The 20,807-nt window shown below is 48.9% G+C and overlaps 1 protein-coding gene across 2 annotated transcripts; it reads right to left on the minus strand.

Annotated features, from left to right (window-relative positions):
- Window positions 1-1,119: 1,119 nt before the first annotated feature.
- On the minus strand, window positions 1,120-17,519 carry POF1B (POF1B actin binding protein). Of its 2 annotated transcripts, XM_064712712.1 has the most exons (15): window positions 17,186-17,519; window positions 12,263-12,301; window positions 11,794-11,895; window positions 9,732-9,896; window positions 8,668-8,798; window positions 7,722-7,749; window positions 6,832-6,906; window positions 5,013-5,105; window positions 4,126-4,239; window positions 3,818-3,970; window positions 3,607-3,717; window positions 2,843-2,971; window positions 2,492-2,565; window positions 2,288-2,402; window positions 1,120-1,259 (listed from the first exon to the last, which is right to left on the minus strand). In XM_064712712.1, exons 1-15 carry the CDS (start codon window positions 17,510-17,512, stop codon window positions 1,254-1,256), a joined length of 1,662 nt encoding a protein of 553 aa, XP_064568782.1. In that variant the 5' UTR covers window positions 17,513-17,519; the 3' UTR covers window positions 1,120-1,253. The 2 variants fall into 2 exon arrangements, with proteins under 2 accessions (XP_064568782.1, XP_064568780.1); XM_064712710.1 differs by lacking the exon at window positions 1,120-1,259 and having other exon boundaries at window positions 2,100-2,402.
- Between the last annotated feature and the right edge of the window lie 3,288 nt (window positions 17,520-20,807).

Raw genomic sequence — 20,807 nt, forward strand, 5'->3', positions numbered from 1 at the left:
ATTACTGAATGCAGAGGGCAAGGCACTCCTCATTCAAAGGAAGGTATTTAACTAATGGTGAAACTGCAGGCCCATCTCAGCCTGCACACACTCAAAGAGCAGCAGCAGGAACAGGATTTACTTGTGACTCTTTGGCCAGTCCTGAAGAGCACCAGGCCAGCTGGACCTCCAGCAGCACCTGAGAGCCCCAATCCTTCACTTGTAAAGATTCATGGAGAGGAACAAGACACCACCTACACCCCTCCCTCCAGCTGTACACAAGATGTTTCCAGGACAGACAGACAATGATCCAGAGAGTTAGACTTGGGTTTATTTCATGGTTACAGGTAGCCTCCAGCATTCTTTCCCCTTTAAACATTGCCTAGGGTCTATAGTATCTGGGAACAGAAATACATGGCTGCAGCAGGAAAGCAAAGCAAGAACCCCACAATAAAAAAGCACCTTTGGATTGCAGCATTGCAAACTTTCTCTGTGCTGTGTTGCTCAGACAACTACTGAATCATGAACACCAAATCAGTTAGAAAGAATTTCTGTGGTCCTTCAAGGAGTGGAAATTGTAAATGGCAGGTTGGTCTGATAAGGAAATTTAGTCCTTGAGTTATTTTCACACAAAGTTCTTCTATATAAAAATATACCAAGTTCTTGAAAATTTGAAGCACAGCAAATAAATACAGCTGGTTTGGGGCTGAAAATACATCACCTCTGAGGTCAGAAGCATGCTCTAAAACAAACCTTGTCCCAGCCCTTCACTGAACTGGGTCCTGCTGGCATTTGCCAGGTCAGAAGCTGGGTTTGATGGAAGTTTTGTCCTTTGTGTCCGAGCTCCCCAGACAGAGGCAGGAGTAGGGAGAGGAGCAGTTGGCAGTGAGGTATTTGTGAAGTTCCCGTGCAGCCTTTGAATCTGCACTGAAAGCAGCTGTGGGAGGGGTGGGGCTGACATCGGGGTCATTCCCACTCTCAGCATGAAGAGACAGAACATGGCTACAAGGACCAAGAGGAAAAGGTTTCAGGTGTCTTCCTTTTGTCTCCTAGGTTGTGTGAAGAACAGGAGCTAGTCAAGAACAGCTGAAGTCCACACAGGGATAGCATCCCAAGCATCCCACTCCTCCGAGGGAAAAGTGAGTCCTTAATGTTTTCCCAGCCTTCCTTGCTATCAGACTGAACCTTTTCTTGGATGCAGAAGAGCAGAAAGTAAAGCAGTTTTAGTGGTTGGTGAACTCCTTGGAGCAGCTCTGAGGGCTCAGAGGTTTCTCTCATTCCTAAAAGAAACAAGCAGCTTGTTAGAAGAAATACACAAACTTGTTTCTGTTATGAAACAATCTCCTGTAAAGCATCTCATTTAATTACCTACTTGTTTTCTCTTGTACAGCGTCCAAGGGGACCTGTGAGCCTTTCCTCTGTACCAAACACTTTACTTTTTCATTTCTCTGTTGCTGTTTCATTACTTGACATTTCACTAGGTTGCAATGCACCTGGGTGAGGTTTAGGGATCAGTAATAAAACTCTGCTCTTTGCCAGTGCCTGAGCCTTTTGCTTTTTTAACCCTGCTGCAGGCAAGGTCCCCTTGAGGGACAGGCCAGGTGTGTTACCTGCATCTGCCCAGGCTGTCACAGAGCTGTCCCCTGGCTGTGCCCCCCCGTGGTTGTGTCCAGGTGCTGCTGTGACCTTGTGCCTGCAGCCACCACCAGCCCTGCTTGGCCACCCTGCCATGTCTCCATCCTTCACCTTGTAGCCAGACTTGGCACCACGAGCCCTGCCTGGAACAGAAATAGCTTCTGCAGCCCTGTTTTCTATTTTTATTCTGAATCACTCCTTAAAATGTCACCACTCTTCTGCATTCCTGGGTTTGTCACTGCCCTGGCTCAGGGTGAGTTTCAGGGATGGGGTGCTTTGTGTGTTTTAGTAATGGCTTGGAGTCATTAATGTTCCTAACGCAGAGGAGCACATTCCTCCCAAATCCCTGCTCACCAGAGCACAGCAGGACACAGCCCCTGCCTACCTGCCCGGGACAGCAACACCCCGGGGCCGCTGTTGGAGCAGCGCTGATGCTTTTGTTCAGGGTAATTACGTGCCAGAGAAAACAACAAAAGGTTTTATTTGTACCACACCCACCAATTACTGCCTGCTCCAAAGGCCAGGGCACTTCCCTGGCTGCAGTCACTTTGCTTTTTGCAGTTAAATTACCACGAGGGCATCGCTGAGCTCTCAGTTTGGGGAACATTTGCTTTGAAGTTAAATTGAACACTCAGGGACTGCAGAGGGAACAGTCCCTCTCCAGGTAACTTACATGTTTCCAGATCTCTCCCGTCCTCTCAATTACAATCGTTTGTGATTTATTGACAGGTGATGTGACCTTGTAGTCATCAGACAGGAGACCCAGAATAGGATACTGATTCCTGTACCTGTAGAGAGTTGAAAAGGTTGCTTAAGAGGGTCTAAACAAAGGAAAGCCCAAAGGATGCGTTTCTAAAAAAGGTGAATAACACGTTACTTTTTGGTGATGATGGCTGTCACCCCAGGGGACTGACTGCCCGAAAACTTGTCATGCTTCAGTCTGAAGAGCTCCTGACAAAACCAAAAGCAAACACTGATGTGAAGTCATGTTTTCTGAAGTATCAGTTCACTAAAGCCACAACAAAATATTTGCAGAAATTTGTCTCAACAGTCTGAAAATCTGCCCTTCCAGAAGGCTGGCAGAGAAACAGCATTCAGGTAGAACAAATCCTAACCCCCATTACTGAGCCAGGAGAGGACAAGGGACTTCCTGGTAAGGTTCCACCTACACAATACCATGCAGGCTTAAACACAAAAACCCTCAGAGGAATAACTTGTATTATTTTACCTCTTGCTGTTGTTTAATAAAAGCCTCTTTGTCCTCCAGCAGCGAGGTCAGTTCGTGCAGCCTCATTTGCAAGTCGCTGTTGCTCCCCTCTCTCCTGGTTATGTCCTGCTGGAACTGGCACAGCTGGGACTGCAGAACAAGGCAGCAGCTCTCAGGTGTGGGGGCTCTGGGCAGGGCCCCTCAGCACCCACCCAGGGTCTGGGGTGGCATTTCATTGACACCACCAACAGTGAGACCCAGGGATTTTCAGGTCAGGAAGTTGAGCCAAACAGTAAATTCATTAAGTGCTAGTTGGACTGAATTCTAGCCAGTGTTAATTTAATGATTTTACAATTCTCAAGCTAAACCAACACTGAACCAGTTGAATTGGCTTCCAGAGCTGGAGACTTTTCCCACTGATTTCCATGAGAGAGATTTCCTAAATACAGTTGTGATTGGGATTTTTGTTTCCTAACATATTTAAGCATATTAAGCATAATATTTAAGCATATTTTGACTAATTTCTTATGTTATCAGGACACACAAAATATCCCTCTAGCACAGCCCACTAACCAGGTTGATCCCTAATTTTTTCATGTAAAGAACGGTTGGATTTTTTTTAAATCACAGTTTTATGTTCTACTATAAAGGTGCTAAACCATCACCAGTGTCTGTGAGTAAAGTAACTGCACAGCCAGAAGACACCCAAAAAGTGCCTGTGGAAGATCTCTGCTGCTCCAAGAGCAGGAGCAGCTGTCCCTGCACACACCAGCAGAGCCCCTCACCCTGAGGCTGCGGATCTCCCTGTCCTTGTCCTCCCTCAGGTTGTTGATCATCTCCACATATCGGCTGGACAGCTCGTCCGTCGTGGTCTGCAGCGTCGGGCTGGAGCAGCTCTGCACAAAGAACCCAATTTTATTTTAAAAAAATGCTTTCATTGTTAGTTTCCTTACACTGATCCCTCTGAGTATGGCACCCAGGCAGGTGAGCCCTCACCTGCAGCTTGAGGCTCTGGATCTCCTGCTCCAGGGCCCTCTTGCTGTACTCCAGCTCCTTCAGCTGGCAGTCCTTGTCGCCCTCGCTGAGCCGCAGGGACAGGAGCTGCTCCTCCAGCGAGCGGCACTTGGCAGTGCTGTCCCTGAGCCCTTGCTGCAAAGCACAGGGGGAATGAGCGCCTGGAACTCCTCAGGGGAGGAACAGCATCACACACACAGCAGGCAGCAGTTCCTCAGAGTACCCACAAGTCAGCAAATTGCCCCCATTTTGGCTGCCTGGAATGACCCTGGAAATGTTTCTTGATTTACCTGCTGCTGACGATTGTTCTCTCTCAGAGAAGCCAGCATTGTTTCATATTCTTTCACTTGGGAATCCTTAAAAGCCAGATCCTTCTTCAGCAAGATATTGTCAGTTTCCAGCTTCTGCAGGACAAAAGTCAAAAGTTTACAGTCGAAAGCTGCAATTTTTAAGTAAACTCTTCCCATAAAGTGCAACACAGTCATTAATAAAGGGATGTTTTAGAGCTGAGAGAATGCTCAGCTTCCTTGAAAGTTTGGGTTTAGGTACATAGCACACGCTGTAGTGCCTGTGGCTTTGTGCTGGGTGGTGAGCACTGGGATCCTGGATCACTGCCCTTCCAGTCTGCCTCAGAAACAATTTAAATAGAAGCCAACAAAAAACCCCAAACAAACAAAAACCATCCCAAAACTAAGCCCATTGCACCGACTCCTTGTTCTGTGTTCAAGTTCAAATTCTTCTCCTTCAACTTTGCATTTTCCAGGACAATGCTGTGACATTCCCAGCGGTGCTGAGCACTTGGGCTGAGGTGGGAAACATTGCTGCTTCCCCAGCAGGAATTGTCTGCTGCCTGCATCCACAGCCACAAGGCTGGGATGGCTGAAGGCCAGAGAAGCTGGGGAGCTGCCAAAGCCACCCCTGTCCATCCAGCCCAGATAACCTGGGGAGCTTCCAAAGCCACCCCTGTCCATCCAGCCCAGATAACCTGGGGAGCTGCCAAAGCCACCCCTGTCCATCCAGCCCAGAGAACCTGGGGAGCTGCCAAAGCCACCCCTGTCCTTGCAGCCCCCTGAGGCGCTGCCAGAGCAGCCACTGCCCCCAGCACAGGCACAGCCTGCAGTGCCAGCCCTGGGCTCCTGCTGCCAGCTGGATGAGGAGGATGAGGAGCAGGACTCACCCCCAGGTCATCCTGCAGATGGCAGAGCTCCTCCCGCAGGTTCTTGAAGGTGGAAAGCACAAGTCTCAGGGATTTGTCCGATGTCGCTCTCATCTGGGAGGGAAGAAATGAAAAGGATAATTGGGATTAATTAGGCAGCTTTGTTTACAATATGCCTGACAAGAGGCAGAACAGAAACTGCTTTACAGCTGACAGTAACTTCTGAAACCATTGCACATCCTTTGAAGTGCCCACAGTTTCTACAGGAAACATTTTCCTTGCTCTTTGTTCTGCAAACGCCAGTGTTCAATTTCTGCCTTGTAACGCAGGACAACATTGTTAAAATGGAAGGAACAACAGGGTAAGGAACTGCCTTTGTACACCAATAAAGGGAAAAATAAATGTGTTAATATTGTACAATTATTATTTGAGCTTTTAAAAGCTTTGTGCTCACACTGATTTTTAAAAATTACTGCCCTGCCTGAAAAGGCACAGAGGAATGAGTCATGTTTGAGATCTGGCAAAGCTTTGGGCTCAAAGATGAGGGAATTTAATTAACATTTTTAAAAATTTAAATTAAAAAAGCTCATACAGCCAACTCCTCCCTTTAAAAGGAAAAAAGATCCCAAAGATGAAAGGAGTCACCTGGATGAAAGAGAAAACCATAAGTGACCACAGCCCAACACTGTTCTCCTTTGGAATGTTAATTTTAATGCCTTTAATAGCTGTGTATTGATTCAGGTGAAAATATAAATTGTTGCATTTCATGATACATGTATATTATTTAAAAGAAGAAAAATAGACTGTGAAAGGACACACAAAATACACTCAAGTTGTAATGCTCCTTTTGCCTTATGGTTCTGATGGCCAAGGGGTCTGAGAGCACCCTGGGTGGATCCTGACAACACCTGGTTCCCCAAAAGCCATTTTGGCAGCATTTTATAATCACAGCTGTGGGGATGTAAAACCAGCTGGACACAGACACAACAGGAAATGCCTGTTCCAGCTTTTCACCTGGAGCTGAACCAGCCCCTCAGGACAGTGTGCCAGTGTGAGGCCATGGAATGTCCTCATGCTGGCTGGAATGTCCATGGGGCTGATGTCCCTTTTCCTTGTAAGAGAAGCACAGAACAATTCCAGACGGAAGGGAGGGGGAGGTCAGAGCAGGGCAGCTGTGAACTCAGACCAGGCTGCTCCTTCTCAAGCTCATTTCAATGGATTTTTTACCAGGAAGTGATTCCAAGGTGCAGCTGCCAGGTAGGATCACCCTTCCCCTACCTGAGGGAGCCCAGATCAGGACACTCCTGCTGAGGCTGCCCTGGATGCTGCTCTGACACACCTGCCTGGCCAAGGCAGCTCTGAGTGCTGAGCTGTGCTTTTGGCATCCAGCAGCAAACACAACCATTCCTGCTGTGGTTCAGGAGTGAAGGGTTTTGTTCCCCTGGGCTGGTTCTTCAGCTCCCTCCCTGCTCCGTGCCCAGCCAGGGAGCAGGTGGGATTCAGGCTCTGCTGCTGGGCTTTTAGCACCTCCTGTTTGTGTTTGGCTTTTAAAGCCTTAACACACAACACACAAAGATGAAAGGTCCCTGTTCTCCTGTCAGTGGTCAAAAGCCAAGACAGTTTCAGTGAAACTGCAGGAAAGCCCCAGCAGAGCTCAGTTTAAAATACACAAGTGAACTGTGGGTCCATGTGACATTTCCTTTAACGCCACCATTCCACCCCCTCGCTCCAGAAACAGTGGGATGAGGGAATGCAGAGTGAAGGGTGTTATGTACCAAATCCCTCCTGTGTGTGAGCCAGCTCCTACTCCCAGCCCCTACAGGCTGCCGAGCTGCCATACCTGCAGGAGATAACGAATCTGCTGCTTTGTTGCCTCAGACAGTCCTTTGGGAATTAATTCTTCAACATCTTCAGTCTAAGCAAAGAAGGGAGGAAAGGGGAGACATCTTGATTAAGAATTTTGCCTGGTAGATTAGTAATGTGGTTTCTTCATTAATTACACAGCTCTGCTATGAAAAACATCTTTAGCACAAGGCAAATAAGAACAAAAATAGATCAAAGTCTATCCAGAAAACTTCCAAAGTCTTTTATATGTGGGGCATGTACAAAGTGAGATAAAGTGATACATGAAGCATATATTCAAATGCTTAAATTCAACATTTAAAAGCAGTATTCAAACCAATCCTCTCTCAGGAATTAACAGCTGATGCTACAACAACTCCCAGCAGTTTATGGTGGGGCAAAACCTCTGAATGGGCTGCCAGTAAACCCCAGCTGACCACCAGGAGATGCTGCCAGGATTCAGTGGCATTTGCTTCCTGCAGGTGAACCCTGGACAGGTATTTCTGCCCCATTCACACTGAATGCCTTCAAAGGTGCAGCTCCTGCTGCTCAGCAGCAGCTTCACTGGCCAGGGAGTGAAAGAGCCTTTGCAAAAAACACATTGTAAAAATGCAGGTACCTGTGCAAGTCATTTTCCAGTGAAACCATTACTGGAACAGCAGAAGAGACTTCCAAAATTTGACTCTCATACTGGAATAATGCAAATTCTTGATGTTTCCTTTCAGTATTATCACATTTGCAAATACCTGCCTGGCAGTGTTTTTCAGGCTCTGAATGTTTTTACCAAGCAGGAAGCATTGACAGAGACCAGGCTCCTTCATTTCAGCTGCTTTGGCTTTGTTTGCTTGAGCCCTCCCCCAGTGGTGGCAGGGACAGCCTGGGCCTTACCTGGCACGTGAATTCGATGTCGTGGTTCCTGTAAAACACAAAAAGCTGCTTGAGAACTTGCAGGATTCAGGCCCACATTCACCACTAAAAGATTATCTGGACAATACAGAGCAAGGAAGGGTCTCTCTCAGCTGAAGAGTCATTACCTTCAGCAGAGGAATTCCTGAGGAGACTGGAGTCCTGCAGCAGCACAGCAAACACAGGCTGACTGTCCCCAGTCCTTTGGGCAGTTATCCCAATTATGGGATAACTGGGCAGTAAAGCCAATTACTCCCTTAATTGCCTGGGTAATGGTTTGCCCACAACTCTGCTGCAATTCCCTGCCCTGCTCTAAGTGTTGACTCAGGGTTTCTGTGATGGTTAAATTCCCTTTTTGCCCTGCTACAGGACCACTTTCCTTATTCAGTGACCTTGGAAGGCACCAGATTGGGAGTGAGGGGGAAGAATGAGGGTGATGGGAGGGAAGGGGGGAAGGTTGTGGTTGTGCAGGGCACTGCCTGCTGGGACTCTCATTTCTTGCCACAGATGGTCTGCAGGGCTCTGCAGAAAATGTGTTTTATGTTCATTTGGATGTAGAGACTGAGTTTTATGCATGGTGGTGGCTATCCTTTAATCCATGACACAACATCACAACAGGACTGAGGAAATTTGGACATTTGGGTTGTTCAGGACACAGCAATAGAATTGTGTCATGAAATATATGTCAGAGTTTGCTGTAAGTAAGTTCTTGTTTGCTCAATGTACAAACATGTGTGGGAAACACAATTCTTAAGCATCACATTCAATAAATTTCCTTGGCTTACAGCATTTCTGTGTCCTCAGTTACTTGCAAATCAGATGAATGTGTAAAACATCCAGTCAGTTCCAGCTGTCAGGAAGAAACAAAGAGCACAACCAATTCACAAACAACTGGGTGTCTGGGACACAGGAATGACAGTGGCAATACCTTGTCCCAATCTTCTCCACGTGCTGCAGCAGGCAGCTGTACAGGTCGTTGCTCTTGCGGTGCAGCTCGGCCAGCAGCTCCCCAAAGAAGCGGCAGTCGAGCTGCTCGGGGCTGTCCTGGGGGCAGCTCACCTGGCAGAGACAGGCAGGGCATCAGGACAGGATGGATCCCTTCTTTGGATAAAGCTGAACATGAAAATGCTACAGGTGGGATTTGGGTCTGGCTGCTCTTAGCAATTTTCAATTTATTTACACTTTTCTTGGTAGTGAGTCTTCCATGTCTGCTGGTTTTCAGTAAACTGAACAGAGAGGAATGACTTCCTTTAGAACAACAAGAACCAGCAGAGCCCTGCTTGCACAGCAGTGTCCTCAGCCCAAGCTGAGTGTCCTGAGCCGGCTGATGGCAGTGTCCAGCTCTGGAAGGTTCTGCACAGGTCTGACACCAAGGTCCCCAGGGTGTTTGTGTTTGTCACCCAAAGCCCAACTGGGTGCACAGGAGGGACCTGCTGCACTCCCTCCCCAGCTGCACTAACAGGCTGTAGGTACACCAGGAAGCATTAGTGATTCCACTGAATTTGTGTCAACAGCTTTTGCATCAAATTGAAATACATTTGAAGCCCTGGCTGATCAGCATAGGAGGAAAGGAACCCTGAGCTGATGTTTGCCAAGGTTCTAAAGCAATGTGTGTTCCCTCCCAAAGCAGAGGCTGTGCATCCCTCAGTCTTTGTGTACAGACTGAAACCCGACTGAATTGATGGGTAAAGAAAAGCAAAATCAAAAAAAAAACCAGCCCAGTGAGAATGAGCTCAGATAAACACCACAGGCTCACCTCAGTCAGTGCACACAGGTCTGTGACAATCAGAAATACACCTCCCAAACAGCCCTTCCCCCCAACAGCAGGTGAGAAAGCCTTGGGCAGTCCCAGACAGACACACAGACCCCGCTCAGTGGCAGCGGCTGGTGCTGAGAGTCCCCCTGGAGGCTGCAGAGCCCAAACCCGCTCACTGCCGGCTTCTGTCCCTGCCTGAGAGCGAACCGAGCACAGAGCAAAGCAGGAGCCCTCACCAGCTCTGGGGCGGCCGTGCCCCTCCTCACGGGGTGTCCCCGGCACTCGTCACTGCCCGGGCCCGGGCACAGCTCGCAGGGACTGCCCGTCTGTGTCTGCTGGCACTGCTGTGTCACCGGGGGCGGCGGGCACGGCTCCGGCGGGCACACCGGGAACTGCCGCTCCTGCGCGAGAGGACCTGTCAGTGCTGGGAATGGCCTCTGCTGGGGGAGAAGGGGTTAATGCTGGGTACACTGCAGGGGTGGGAAATGCCTCTGCTGGCACAGAAAGGGTTAATGCTGGGTACACTGCAGGGGTGGAAAATGCCCTGCTGGGGGAGAAAGGGACCTGTCATGGATGGAAATGGCCTCTGCTGGGGCAGAAGGGGTTAATGCTGGGCACTGCATGGATGGAAATGCCCCTGCTGGCACAGAAAGGGTTAATGCTGGGCACTGCATGGATGGAAATGCCCCTGCTGGCACAGAAAGGGTTAATGCTGGGTACACTGCAGGGGTGGAAATGCCCCTGCTGGCACAGAAAGGGTTAATGCTGGGCACTGCATGGATGGAAATGCCACTGCTGGGGCAGAAAGGGTTAATGCTGGTACACGGTGCATGGATGAAATGCCACTCTGGCACAGAAAGGGTTAATACTGGGTACACTGCAGGGGTGGAAAATGCCCCTGCTGGGGGAGAAAGGACCTGTCAGTGCTGGGAAAGGCCTCTGCTGGGGGAGAAGGGGTTAATGCTGGGTACACTGCAGGGGTGGGAAATGCCCCTGCTGGCACAGAAAGGGTTAATGCTGGGCACTGCATGGATGGAAATGCCCCTGCTGGGGCAGGAAGGGTTAATGCTGGGCACTGCATGGATGGAAATGCCCCTGCTGGCACAGAAAGGGTTAATGCTGGGCACTGCATGGATGGAAATGCCCCTGCTGGCACAGAAAGGGTTAATGCTGGGCACCCTGCAGGGGTGGAAATGCCCCTGCTGGCACAGGAAGGGTTAATGCTGGGCACTGCATGGATGGAAATGCCCCTGCTGGCACAGGAAGGGTTAATGCTGGGCACTGCATGGAGTGGCACATCGACCTCAGTAGTGAATGAAATGTGCCTGTGATGGCAGCGCTGGTGGTGGCTTCGGATGTTTTAATAATCCAAACTAAATTGCTTTTATACGTAACAGGGTTGTAATTCGCCCATTTTCCTTCCAATTCCAGTAGCTGCCAGTGAGAAGCACAGGCAAAAAACTTTTCCCAAGGTGGATGTCCCACTACACATGAAAATTTCCTTTAGAAAGTATGCTCCTGATTTTACCGAAATCCAAACATAGTCCAGGTAACAAAAACCAGAAATAAAACTATGATTTCTTGTGCTAAACTCCACAATTTTTTATTATTTTCTTTGCATATCATCTGCAGAAAGAAAGAAACTGTTATCTGTAATTGCAGTTTTTTATCTTTCCCACCTCAGAGCCTGGATATCACAGAACTCAGCTGTCTGAAATCCAGAGAGGCAGGAAAAAACAAAATTAAAAAAAAAACCCTCAGGTAAATCACTCTGACATATGCTAAACTTCAATTTTTTTTCCTGTTGGAAATGTTTCAGAGCAATAAAATGGAGCAATATTTTTGCTATTGACAAAACACCAATTGTGAGATGAAATTTCAGACAGGTTTACCACATATATTTTTTCAAGAGTTAGTAAAATAAAAAATTGTGGTTTTAATTTTTTTTCTAAAAATGTATCTTGGTTGTTCTGTTATAAAGCTATTCCAGGAAACTAATTCACAGCCCCTATTCAGATACAGACGGACAATATTACAGATACAACAGCAGTTTTCAGTGTTAATTAATAATAAATTCTTAGGAAAAATATGGCAAACATTCTACTTTCTGGTCTCCTTAAATATTGCTTCATTTACTTTGAGAATGTATCCTAGATCACAACAAGGCAGTTCTCAGGTTGGAAGCTACTCCTAACAAAAATAAAAAAAAACCCAGAACCAACCCAACCCAGAAAAATCAATTTCCTGCTACCAACTCAATTTTCTTCTTGCAATAGATAATATAAACAGCCAACTTACTTGGAGGGGATTTAATAGCTCATATTTTCTTATTGTTTTTTCATAGATGACATTATTTCCAGGAGAGAAACTGGCCCCTCTAAGAAAAGGGGATAATGGCTCCTGTAAAGCACAAAAATAAAAACATCCATAAATCCTGTCAAACAGCAAACTCAGGATTAGTGTAATTTTGACTAAAAATAGATAATTTAGAGATATGTGAGATGTGAACACGTGAGTGTGTGTCCATTTGGAAACAAAGTGGCTGTGCTTGCATAGGGACTATGTGAAATAAATACAGTAGAAACAGTAATCAATCAGTATTAATAAATACTTAACTGCTGAGATGTGGGAGCCTGAGTGGCCATTCTGCAGGGTTTCCAACCCCTCATAATTCCACCTGCCACCCTCAGAGGTGTGAGCTGTGAGCTCTCAGGGTGTTTCCCATCCCCTGGGAGGAGCTGAGGGAGGCCCAGCCCAGTTTCCCTACCTGGTCCGGGTTCTCGATAATGATCCTGCGGATGGTGCCCTGCAAGGGAGGAGAAAACCCTCAGGATTACTGCAGCTCAACCTCCAACACCTCTTCTGCCAGAGGAATCTGATTATGGACATTGGCTGGGAATACTCTGGGATCCACTGGCCACAATCACCTGGAGATGCTTTAAACCCACCCCAAAGGAATTGGTCCATGTGCAGCACGGCAAGACACAATCCTTCACTGCATTTTATGAGCTGGGTTTTTCTCTCTTTGCAGGTCTGAGGGAATTAGTCCATATTTTCTGTAAGTGCAGCAGAACAGGCTACAAATCAAAGCCTTCCTGGATCCCATGTCCCTGTTCCAGCCCATCTCTTTTATTTTTTAGTTTTTTTCATGTTACACATCAAACTCAGCTGGTGTAGATGGAGATGCATCATACTCTTTTTGCTTCACCAAGGCATGAAAATTTGGATTTTGGTTAAACTCAGAAGTGAACAGGTAGAGGAGCCACCCAACAACCCCTGGGTCACATCCAGTGCACACAGCTCCACAGCTGCCACCTATGGGAATGATGCCCACATCTGCAATGAAAAATGAGATGTGCCTCTTTAAATTACAACAATCTGTCCCTGGCAACAGCTTTGTTTTCAAGTAGATTTCCTCAGGTTTTGCCCCAGCACTGTCTAGAAGCAATGGCAGGCACAGTCCTCCACCAGTTCTAACAAATCACACATTGCTGCAACCCTTCACAGCCAGATTTTACCCAACCAAGCAGAGTTCCCACTGAACCCAATCTAAGGACTGGGCAATTTGTCAGTTTGCAGCATGCTGTTTATCCTCCCTCACAGCACAAACCTCCAATTTTCATAATGAATCATTTCTTCCCCAAAGCCAGGGGGAAGTTTGTGTTGCTGCAGCTCAGTCTCAGCCAGGTGAGAGCAGCCCTGAAGTAGGTCAGGTCTCCTATCAACTGTTGCATAAGTTTAGCAAGCCTGGAGCAGTTTTCCAAACCTCCCAAGAGTGAATCATAACAGCACCAGGAAAGAGAAACAAAAGTAGAAAAGAAACTGTTTTTGCAGCAGTCTGAGTAACTAAGAAATTTCAAAATTAAAACTGCTGCAGAAACTTGGGGAGCTGCTCAGTGCTGCTGCCAGCAGGAATCTGGGGACACGGCACAGAGAGGTGGAACATGCAGCCCAATCCTGCACCACCAGCACTGCACAACTGGAACTAAAATGTGAAATACTCAGCACAGGAATGGCCACTGGTCCCTCCTTCAGCTGGGTGTCAGAGCCTGCACAGCCCGAGCTCAGTGTCCCTGAGCAGCACACGGAGCTGTGACACCAGAGAGCCCTGGGACAGCAGGACACAGGGACAGCACAGGGACAGCCATGGCCACTGTGTGACACTGAACAACAGCCCTGGAATCTGCTGAAAACCCTGGCATGTTTGTCCAGCCTAACTCAAACTCTAGAGAGGACAACACATCCAGGGTGTCTCAGAGAAATAAACCCACAGCACAGGAGTCTGGAGCATTTTAAGTTGAAACAGACCTTTATAATATTCTCATTGTATATGCAATATTATACAGAGCCTAAGAATGTTTTGCCTGGATAAAATTATGCTTATTTTTGAGATACCCAAACTCTTTCATTTTCAAAGAACTGCTTTACAAACAGGGATTTGCCTGCCCTTTCTCCCATTCCAGCCAAGCAGGCTGGACTGGCACAGGCTGGGAGGGGACCAAGAGGCAGAAACGCGGTGTCTGTGCCAGCCTGGATTGCCCACACACAGCTCGGGGCTCTGCACAAGGAGCTGCCACCTCCAGCACCTCTGGAGCTGTCCCAGCAGGGGGAACGTGGAAAGGATCTTGGGCTGTTTCTGTTTTCCAGCATTCCCAAGGGGCACAGCTCAGGTTATTCTCTCCAGGCAGTCAGAAGATGCAGAGTCTGGAGATGCAGCATTTTCTGTCTGGGATAAGGAAGGGGAAGGTGGGATTCCAAAGGGGAAGCCCAGTGCTGGTGTGGGTTTGGAATTCATGACAGCCTGAGCAGTCAGTCTGGGTCTGTTTTACAGAATCACAGATTGGTTTGGGTTGGAAGGGACTTTTAAGTTCTTCCCGTTCCAGCCCCCTGCATGGGGCTTATAAGGAGAATTTTAAAAGGTAACACTAAAACTTGCATGAATATTTTTGATAGTCTTTAAGATTTCTAAACAAGATTTATTAATTTTAGAATAAGCATTTGATAGATTTATCTTTAGGGTGCCAATTTTATGTAGAAGCAATCAAATGTCCCTTTTTTTTTTTAAATTTCAACAGGTTACCCTTGGCTTCAGCCAACCCAGAGATGAAAGTGAGAATTGAATCTAGGCCTTTATCCACAACACATTGTCTTGCTAATGACAAGCAATCCAGTCATCTGCTCATGATTTATGAGTTCCAGTTGGCAGGTGAAATGGGGAAATGGCAGGCTGAGTTTGAGGCTGTTACACCACAGACCAGCCCTAAAGCTGGTTAATATTACACCATTTTCATGGGAGCCCTTTGCACGTCACAGAACTGAGCCCAGCCACACAAACTCCTGACTCCCAAAACGTCTCACATGGACAGAGAACCTCTACAAAACCTGCCAGGGTTCTGCCCTCTGCAAACATTTTATATGTGCCACTTTATGAATTATCTTTTCATGACATGGAGAAGGGATTCATGCACATAAGCCACACCAGAAGGCAATTTATTCCAAATACTTCTCATTCAGATCAAGCAAAGCAAAATTTGCTGTGAATTTCTCCACAGATAACACAAACCACAAAAGTAGAAAACCCCTGAATCCTGAACCACATAAAGTACCAGCACATGTTCTCTGTGCACACAGCAATTTCAAATTCTCCCTCTCTCCAGCCTACTAGAAGTGTACATAAAGACAAGAGCACAGCCAGCCACATCACTGAAGACTAGCACTGTGTCAACAGGGATGTACATGTCTGTTATTGTAAATCCACACAAGCTCTGCAGAAGCAAATTAAATATTGCTCAAAGCCAGCCCTTTGCTTTAGCAGCAGCACAGAGCTCAAACTGCAGCTCTGGGCTGCCCCCAACCCCAAATCCTCCTGTACACCAAACACAGATGGGAGCTTGCGATCAGTCCATTATTCACTTTATGAGACCCCACACAATGGGCTCAAAGGGCAGCTGATCCACTCCTGGGGAATGTCCTGCACCCCTCCCAGGGCTTCTCTGGGGCAACTCCCATGGAGCACCGAGTGTGCCACTTCTGCCTCCTCCCAGCTGACTTCCCTGTTTGTTACTGTTTTCTGCCTTAATAACTTCCTAATAATCTGTATTAGGCGCCTTCCTTCTCCACCACTGAAACTGCAACCCACACAAAGCCTGACTGAGCTACACCCTCTTGGCTTTAAAGTCTCGTCCAGCAAAACACTTCAGCAAGAAATTAGTTTTCATCAGCAGGACATAATGGATTCAGTGACTACGACAGATGTTGGAAATTAAACATCCTCCATAGAGCAGCGACAGCATTTGAGTCTGTAATCCTTGTTCACGTACTTATCCAGGCTGAGGAAGCTTGGGACTGCAGTGTTTATGCCAATGAATATTTAATTAATTAACTGCAATTCAGACTATCATCCAGCCTAGCTGAGCAGATCACTTATCTGGGAGGTGAGAGACCTGTGTTTACACTCCTGCCCCACATCTTGCAAAAGAGGATTAACAACCTGGATACAGAGGGAATGGCTCTGCCATCACCACCTCCTACAAAGCCCTTAGATCACAGATTCGTTCAGGAAAAACTCACCAAGATCACGGAGTCCAACCATACACAGCACAGCCAAGGCCACCACTCGACCATGTCCCCAAGTGCCACAGACACGTTTGAACACTTCCAGGGATGCTGAGTCCACCAATTCCCTGGGCAGTGTGTTCCAATGCTTAACCATCTATTCCATGAACAATTTTTTTTCCTAATATCCAACCTGAACCTCTGTTAGCACAACTTGAGGCTGTTTCCTCTTGTCCTTCTATTATCACAGCTGCTTGCTCACTTCCCAGGATTTACATAAACCATCTTGGAGAGGAAGGCAGCCCTCAAACTATCCAAATACTGCTTTGAAAGGAATGCAGATATTGTATTGGTCTTAATCCAGACTCTTTCTGGCAGGTAAATATAACACAGGAAAGAAAATTCAGTAAGAGTTCATCTTGAATAAATGTACATTGCCATTTGAGTACAGCAGAGCAATCCTATAGTTTTTAATGGCATTCTGCTGTATGAGGAAAAATGGTTTGAGAATAAATTTTGATCTCCTTTCTGGTTTTGCAGTCAAATCCATTCTAAAGCTATTGGTTTCTAGTTTTAATACACCTTTTGCACGTGTTAAAATGACATTAAATTCCACCGATACTTTCAAGCCATGCCTTGGATACACACACAACAAACCTGCTGAACTGCATTGCCAGGGCTTTCCAAGCCCGACTCCAACACCTCAGTGGCGGCCCTTACTAAGCACCATCGATTCAGAGAGAACGAATAACCACACAGGCTTCGGGTTCTATTTACATGAGCAGCCCCAAGTCAGCAGAGAGAGGCAGTGACATCCCGGCGTGCGAAGGGAGCAGCGCCTGCGGGGCTGGGCTGGGCCACAACCGGCCAGAGCCGCGTTAAAGGGTGCGAAAAGGTGACACCGCCTGGGGCCGGTGCCAGGACCGCATCCCGGCCCGGAGACAGCCAGGGGACGGCGGGGAGCGCCCACAGCGGCTTTCCCACAGGGAGAAACGCGCGGAGGGGCCGGGGCTGGACCCGTCCCGACCCTCAGAGCCTCCGCCCCGCCGGAGCTCCCAGGGTCGGGCTCCGGCTTCGACGGCCCCTGATCCGGGCCGGGAGCAGCCCCCGAGGGGCCGGGCCGTGCCTGCCGTACCTGTGGCGGGTCGCAGCCGTGGCCGCAGTCCAGCGGCGAGGCGGCCCGGGAGGAGCAGGAGGTGCTGAGCCGGCGGCAGCCCGGCCCGTAGGTGCGCACCCGGTCGTAGGCCACGTCCTGCGGGTGCGGAGCGGGGTCCAGGCAGGGCAGCGGCCGCGGCGGCTCCGGGCACGGCGGGGGCTCGGGGCAGGGCGGCGGCTCGGGGCAGGGCCGGCGGGCGGGCAGGGTGCTGTAGTGCTGCTGCCGCCGGTAGTAGTGGTGCTGGTGCTGCTGCTGGAGGTGCGGGGGCAGCGCGGGCGGCTGCAGCGGCTGCTGCGCCCCGAACATCGCGGCGGGACTGCGGCGGCGGCAGCGGCGGGGCCGCTCCGGCTTTACCTGCGCGGGCCGCGCCTTGGGCGGGCCGCACCTGCGGGCGGGGAGCCCCGGCCGACCCCGCCCCGGCCCCGGCACTGCCCGGGACGGCTCCGCACCCACCGCTCCCCGTACGGCACCCAGCGAAACAGCGCCCGGCGCTGGGGAAAGCAAACCCCGCGCTGTTCACTGAAGCTCTTTGCTGTTGTTCTCTTTGCAGCGTGTGTAGGGAGAGTGTAAAGCCACAGCTACCTGCTGCGCAAATGAACTTAAGTATTCTTTTCCTGGGAGGTTATGGAGTTGGCTCAGAGCCGTTCCCACCTGCAGGAGCCGCGGTGGGCTCGCAGGAGCTGTGCCGGGAGCAGCCGCTGCCAGGACAGGAGCGGTTCTGTGCCTGCATCCCTGCACGGCAGAGCAGGGGCTGCCTCAGGGACCGGCTCCTCTGAGCATCCCTGGGTGGTCTGGGTTCAAAGGGACCTTAAAGCCCATCCCATTCCATCCTGCGAGATGGGCAGGGACACTTTCCACTATCCCAGGATGCTCCAAGCCCTGTCCTTGGACTCTTCCAGGGACGGAAAAGCCATAGTGGCTCTGAGCAACCTGTGCCAGGGCCTCACCAGCCTCAAAGGGAGGAATTTTCCTCAGTATCCCATCTAATCCCACCCTCAGTTGGAAGGCATTCCCCCTTGTCCTGTCCCAGCTCTCATAATTTTGTATGGAATACCTCACAGCTCTTACCTAGAAAGGATGGAGTTTGTTACTTATTCAAATCTCACTCTGCAAAGAGGAATGTGAACTTGGTTTCTCAATCCAACATATTCTGAGTTGGATTCCTCTGGCAGCGTCAGGCAAGCCCTAACTGAGAACATAACTTTGTTCTGCAAGGTCGTGTAGCAATAACATAATTGTAGAATCTTGTGTAATTAATATTCTTCTTAATGATAAACCCGAAATTCTTAATTTTGTCAGTTTGTTTCCCCTACATGCCTACTGTGCTGTAAGGCCATATAATACAGTCAGTCACAAAGACTAAAAACTAATTTCCTGAAGTGCCATGTTAGGGCAAAACACCTCTGAGGGGATGGAGCAGCTCCTTCTGCTGTGTTCTACACTGGCCCCTCACTGAAAACTGTCTCTAAAATTAAAAAGTGTTCACCAGATCTGCTCAAGAGGCTTTTGGAAAGGTAAGGATTTCAGGATGAGTGCCTACAACAATGCGGTATTTTAAGGCACTGTGACATCTGGAGACATTAATAACATATAAAAATTTCCCTTTTCCTCCAGGCATTAAACCCAAACAGACACCCTGTTTTACATAGGAGTGTCTATAAAAAACATTTCAGGTAAAGTCTATCCCACGGGTTACAAATGCAAAGAAAACCTTGTCATAAAACCTCATTCTTGCTTCACAAGCTTGGAAGAGCTGTTAGTGTCTTCTCACAAACAATTTTAAAAAGAGCATTTCTTAGAAAGCAGTAAAACATGATTACAACAACCTCTGTTTTACACAGACCATAAGAAAGTTTTTTGTGCTTCAGTAGGAAACTGCAGAAACTGCAGCAATACTCCTCAGGGGAAAAGGTGCTGTAATACAAAATGTGGAAACAGTGCAGGTTTGCCAGCTCAGGAGTGTTGCCTGCACGCAGCACGTTGCCCTGCTTAATAAAGGAGTTTCTACCAGGGTCAGCAGAAAGCTGGCCCCAAGTCATCCTGCTGGAATGGAAATAGGAACAGCTTCCGGAAGGCTCTGCAGATGTGGTGAGGATTATTGGAGTCACAAATAACAACAGTGCCTAATGCATGCGTGGTGATCTGTACCAGGTAATGAAAAGAGCCTCAAACAAAGCTTCTGCATTTTAATGTGACCAAAATTCCGTGTGCATCCCAACCCTGGGATGGTGCTGCACTGTGCTGTGCAGGGTGTTACCTGCTGTGGAATTCTGGCTGTGGCAGCTGGGGCTACAAGGAACAGAACTGCTTTGATATAAAATAGAAAAATACTCCCTTGGGAACACCACGATCAGGAACAGTGTTTACAACATTTATACTTACATTATTTATGGGGTTGGGAAGCTCTCTGAAGGACTGAGGCACAGAGGGTTACGAAGCCTGGCAGGCAGCAGCGCCCCATAAGCAGCTTGATGAGGCAGATAAAAATCTGCTTTCAGCTGGAGGAAGGCTTTAGAGCTGGAAGTGAAGTCAGAACCAGCTGGTGAGCAGAGGCTTTGTTTGTGTGATCCTCCCTTTGAAGGCAGAGCCATCCTGCACCTGAGGTTTGGTGGAAGGTGCCAGTCTGCAGAGAGAGCCCAGTGCCCCACTCCATCCCAAATGACTGATCCAGACATCCCAGTGCCCCCACTCCATCCCAAATAACCTGATCCAGACACCCCAGTGCCCCCACCTCATCCACAGAGCCCAGTGTCCCACTCCATCCCAAATGACCTGATCCAACAGCCTGTCCCACTATCCCAACTACCGATCCAGACACCAGTGCCCCACATCACACAGCCAGTGTCCCACTCCATCCCAAATGACTGATCCACACAGCCCAGTGCCCCCACTTTGTTCCTGTTACCCTCAGGGTCAGGCTGTGCTGGTGGTGGGGCAGCACCTGGTAGAGGGAATCAAAGCAAGGTGTCCCTGTCCTCATCCCAAAGGCTGGCACAGCCTGGCTGCAGGGCTCTGCCATGAAGATGAGGCATTTTCAGAGAAGAGAGCAGATGTCTGGGACTGGCTGTTCAAATCACAAGTACATCACTGGCTTCTGCAAGCTGAGCTCTGTTCTGGGGGTGTTTACAGCAAAAATGACCGGGATGTTCAGAGCCCACTTGATGCAGGCCAGGCTTTGTGGCCGTGCCTGGCACCAGCAGGTTCTGCTCTCTGGGGCCCAGGCTGGGGCTGAGGGGATTTAGAGGAGCAGCAGGAGCTGAATGGGGATGGGAAACAGCAGAGGAGCACTGAGCAAAGGTCTGGCTGGGGAGCACCTAAGGAGTGCTGGAGGGTTGGCTCTGCAGCCCCTGCAGCCCCATCTGCCTCCTCCCCACGGCGATTTTGGGGCACCAAATGCTGAGAGCAAGGATGGCAGCTGGGGTTTGGGGCTGCCTGACCCTCTGCCCTTGTGGTTCGTGGCTCTGCAATGACAGCAGGCTCTGCTTCCCACAGGAAGAAAACAAAAAAGCACACGAGGTGAAATTCCTTGAGTTGTTCACTCCGGCCCCACAGTGGAGCAGCAGGGGCTGCTCAGCCCATCATTCCCACTGTGCCCTACAAC

This window comes from Zonotrichia leucophrys, chromosome 4A, assembly GCF_028769735.1.
Source record: "Zonotrichia leucophrys gambelii isolate GWCS_2022_RI chromosome 4A, RI_Zleu_2.0, whole genome shotgun sequence".
Classification (NCBI taxonomy): domain Eukaryota; kingdom Metazoa; phylum Chordata; class Aves; order Passeriformes; family Passerellidae; genus Zonotrichia; species Zonotrichia leucophrys.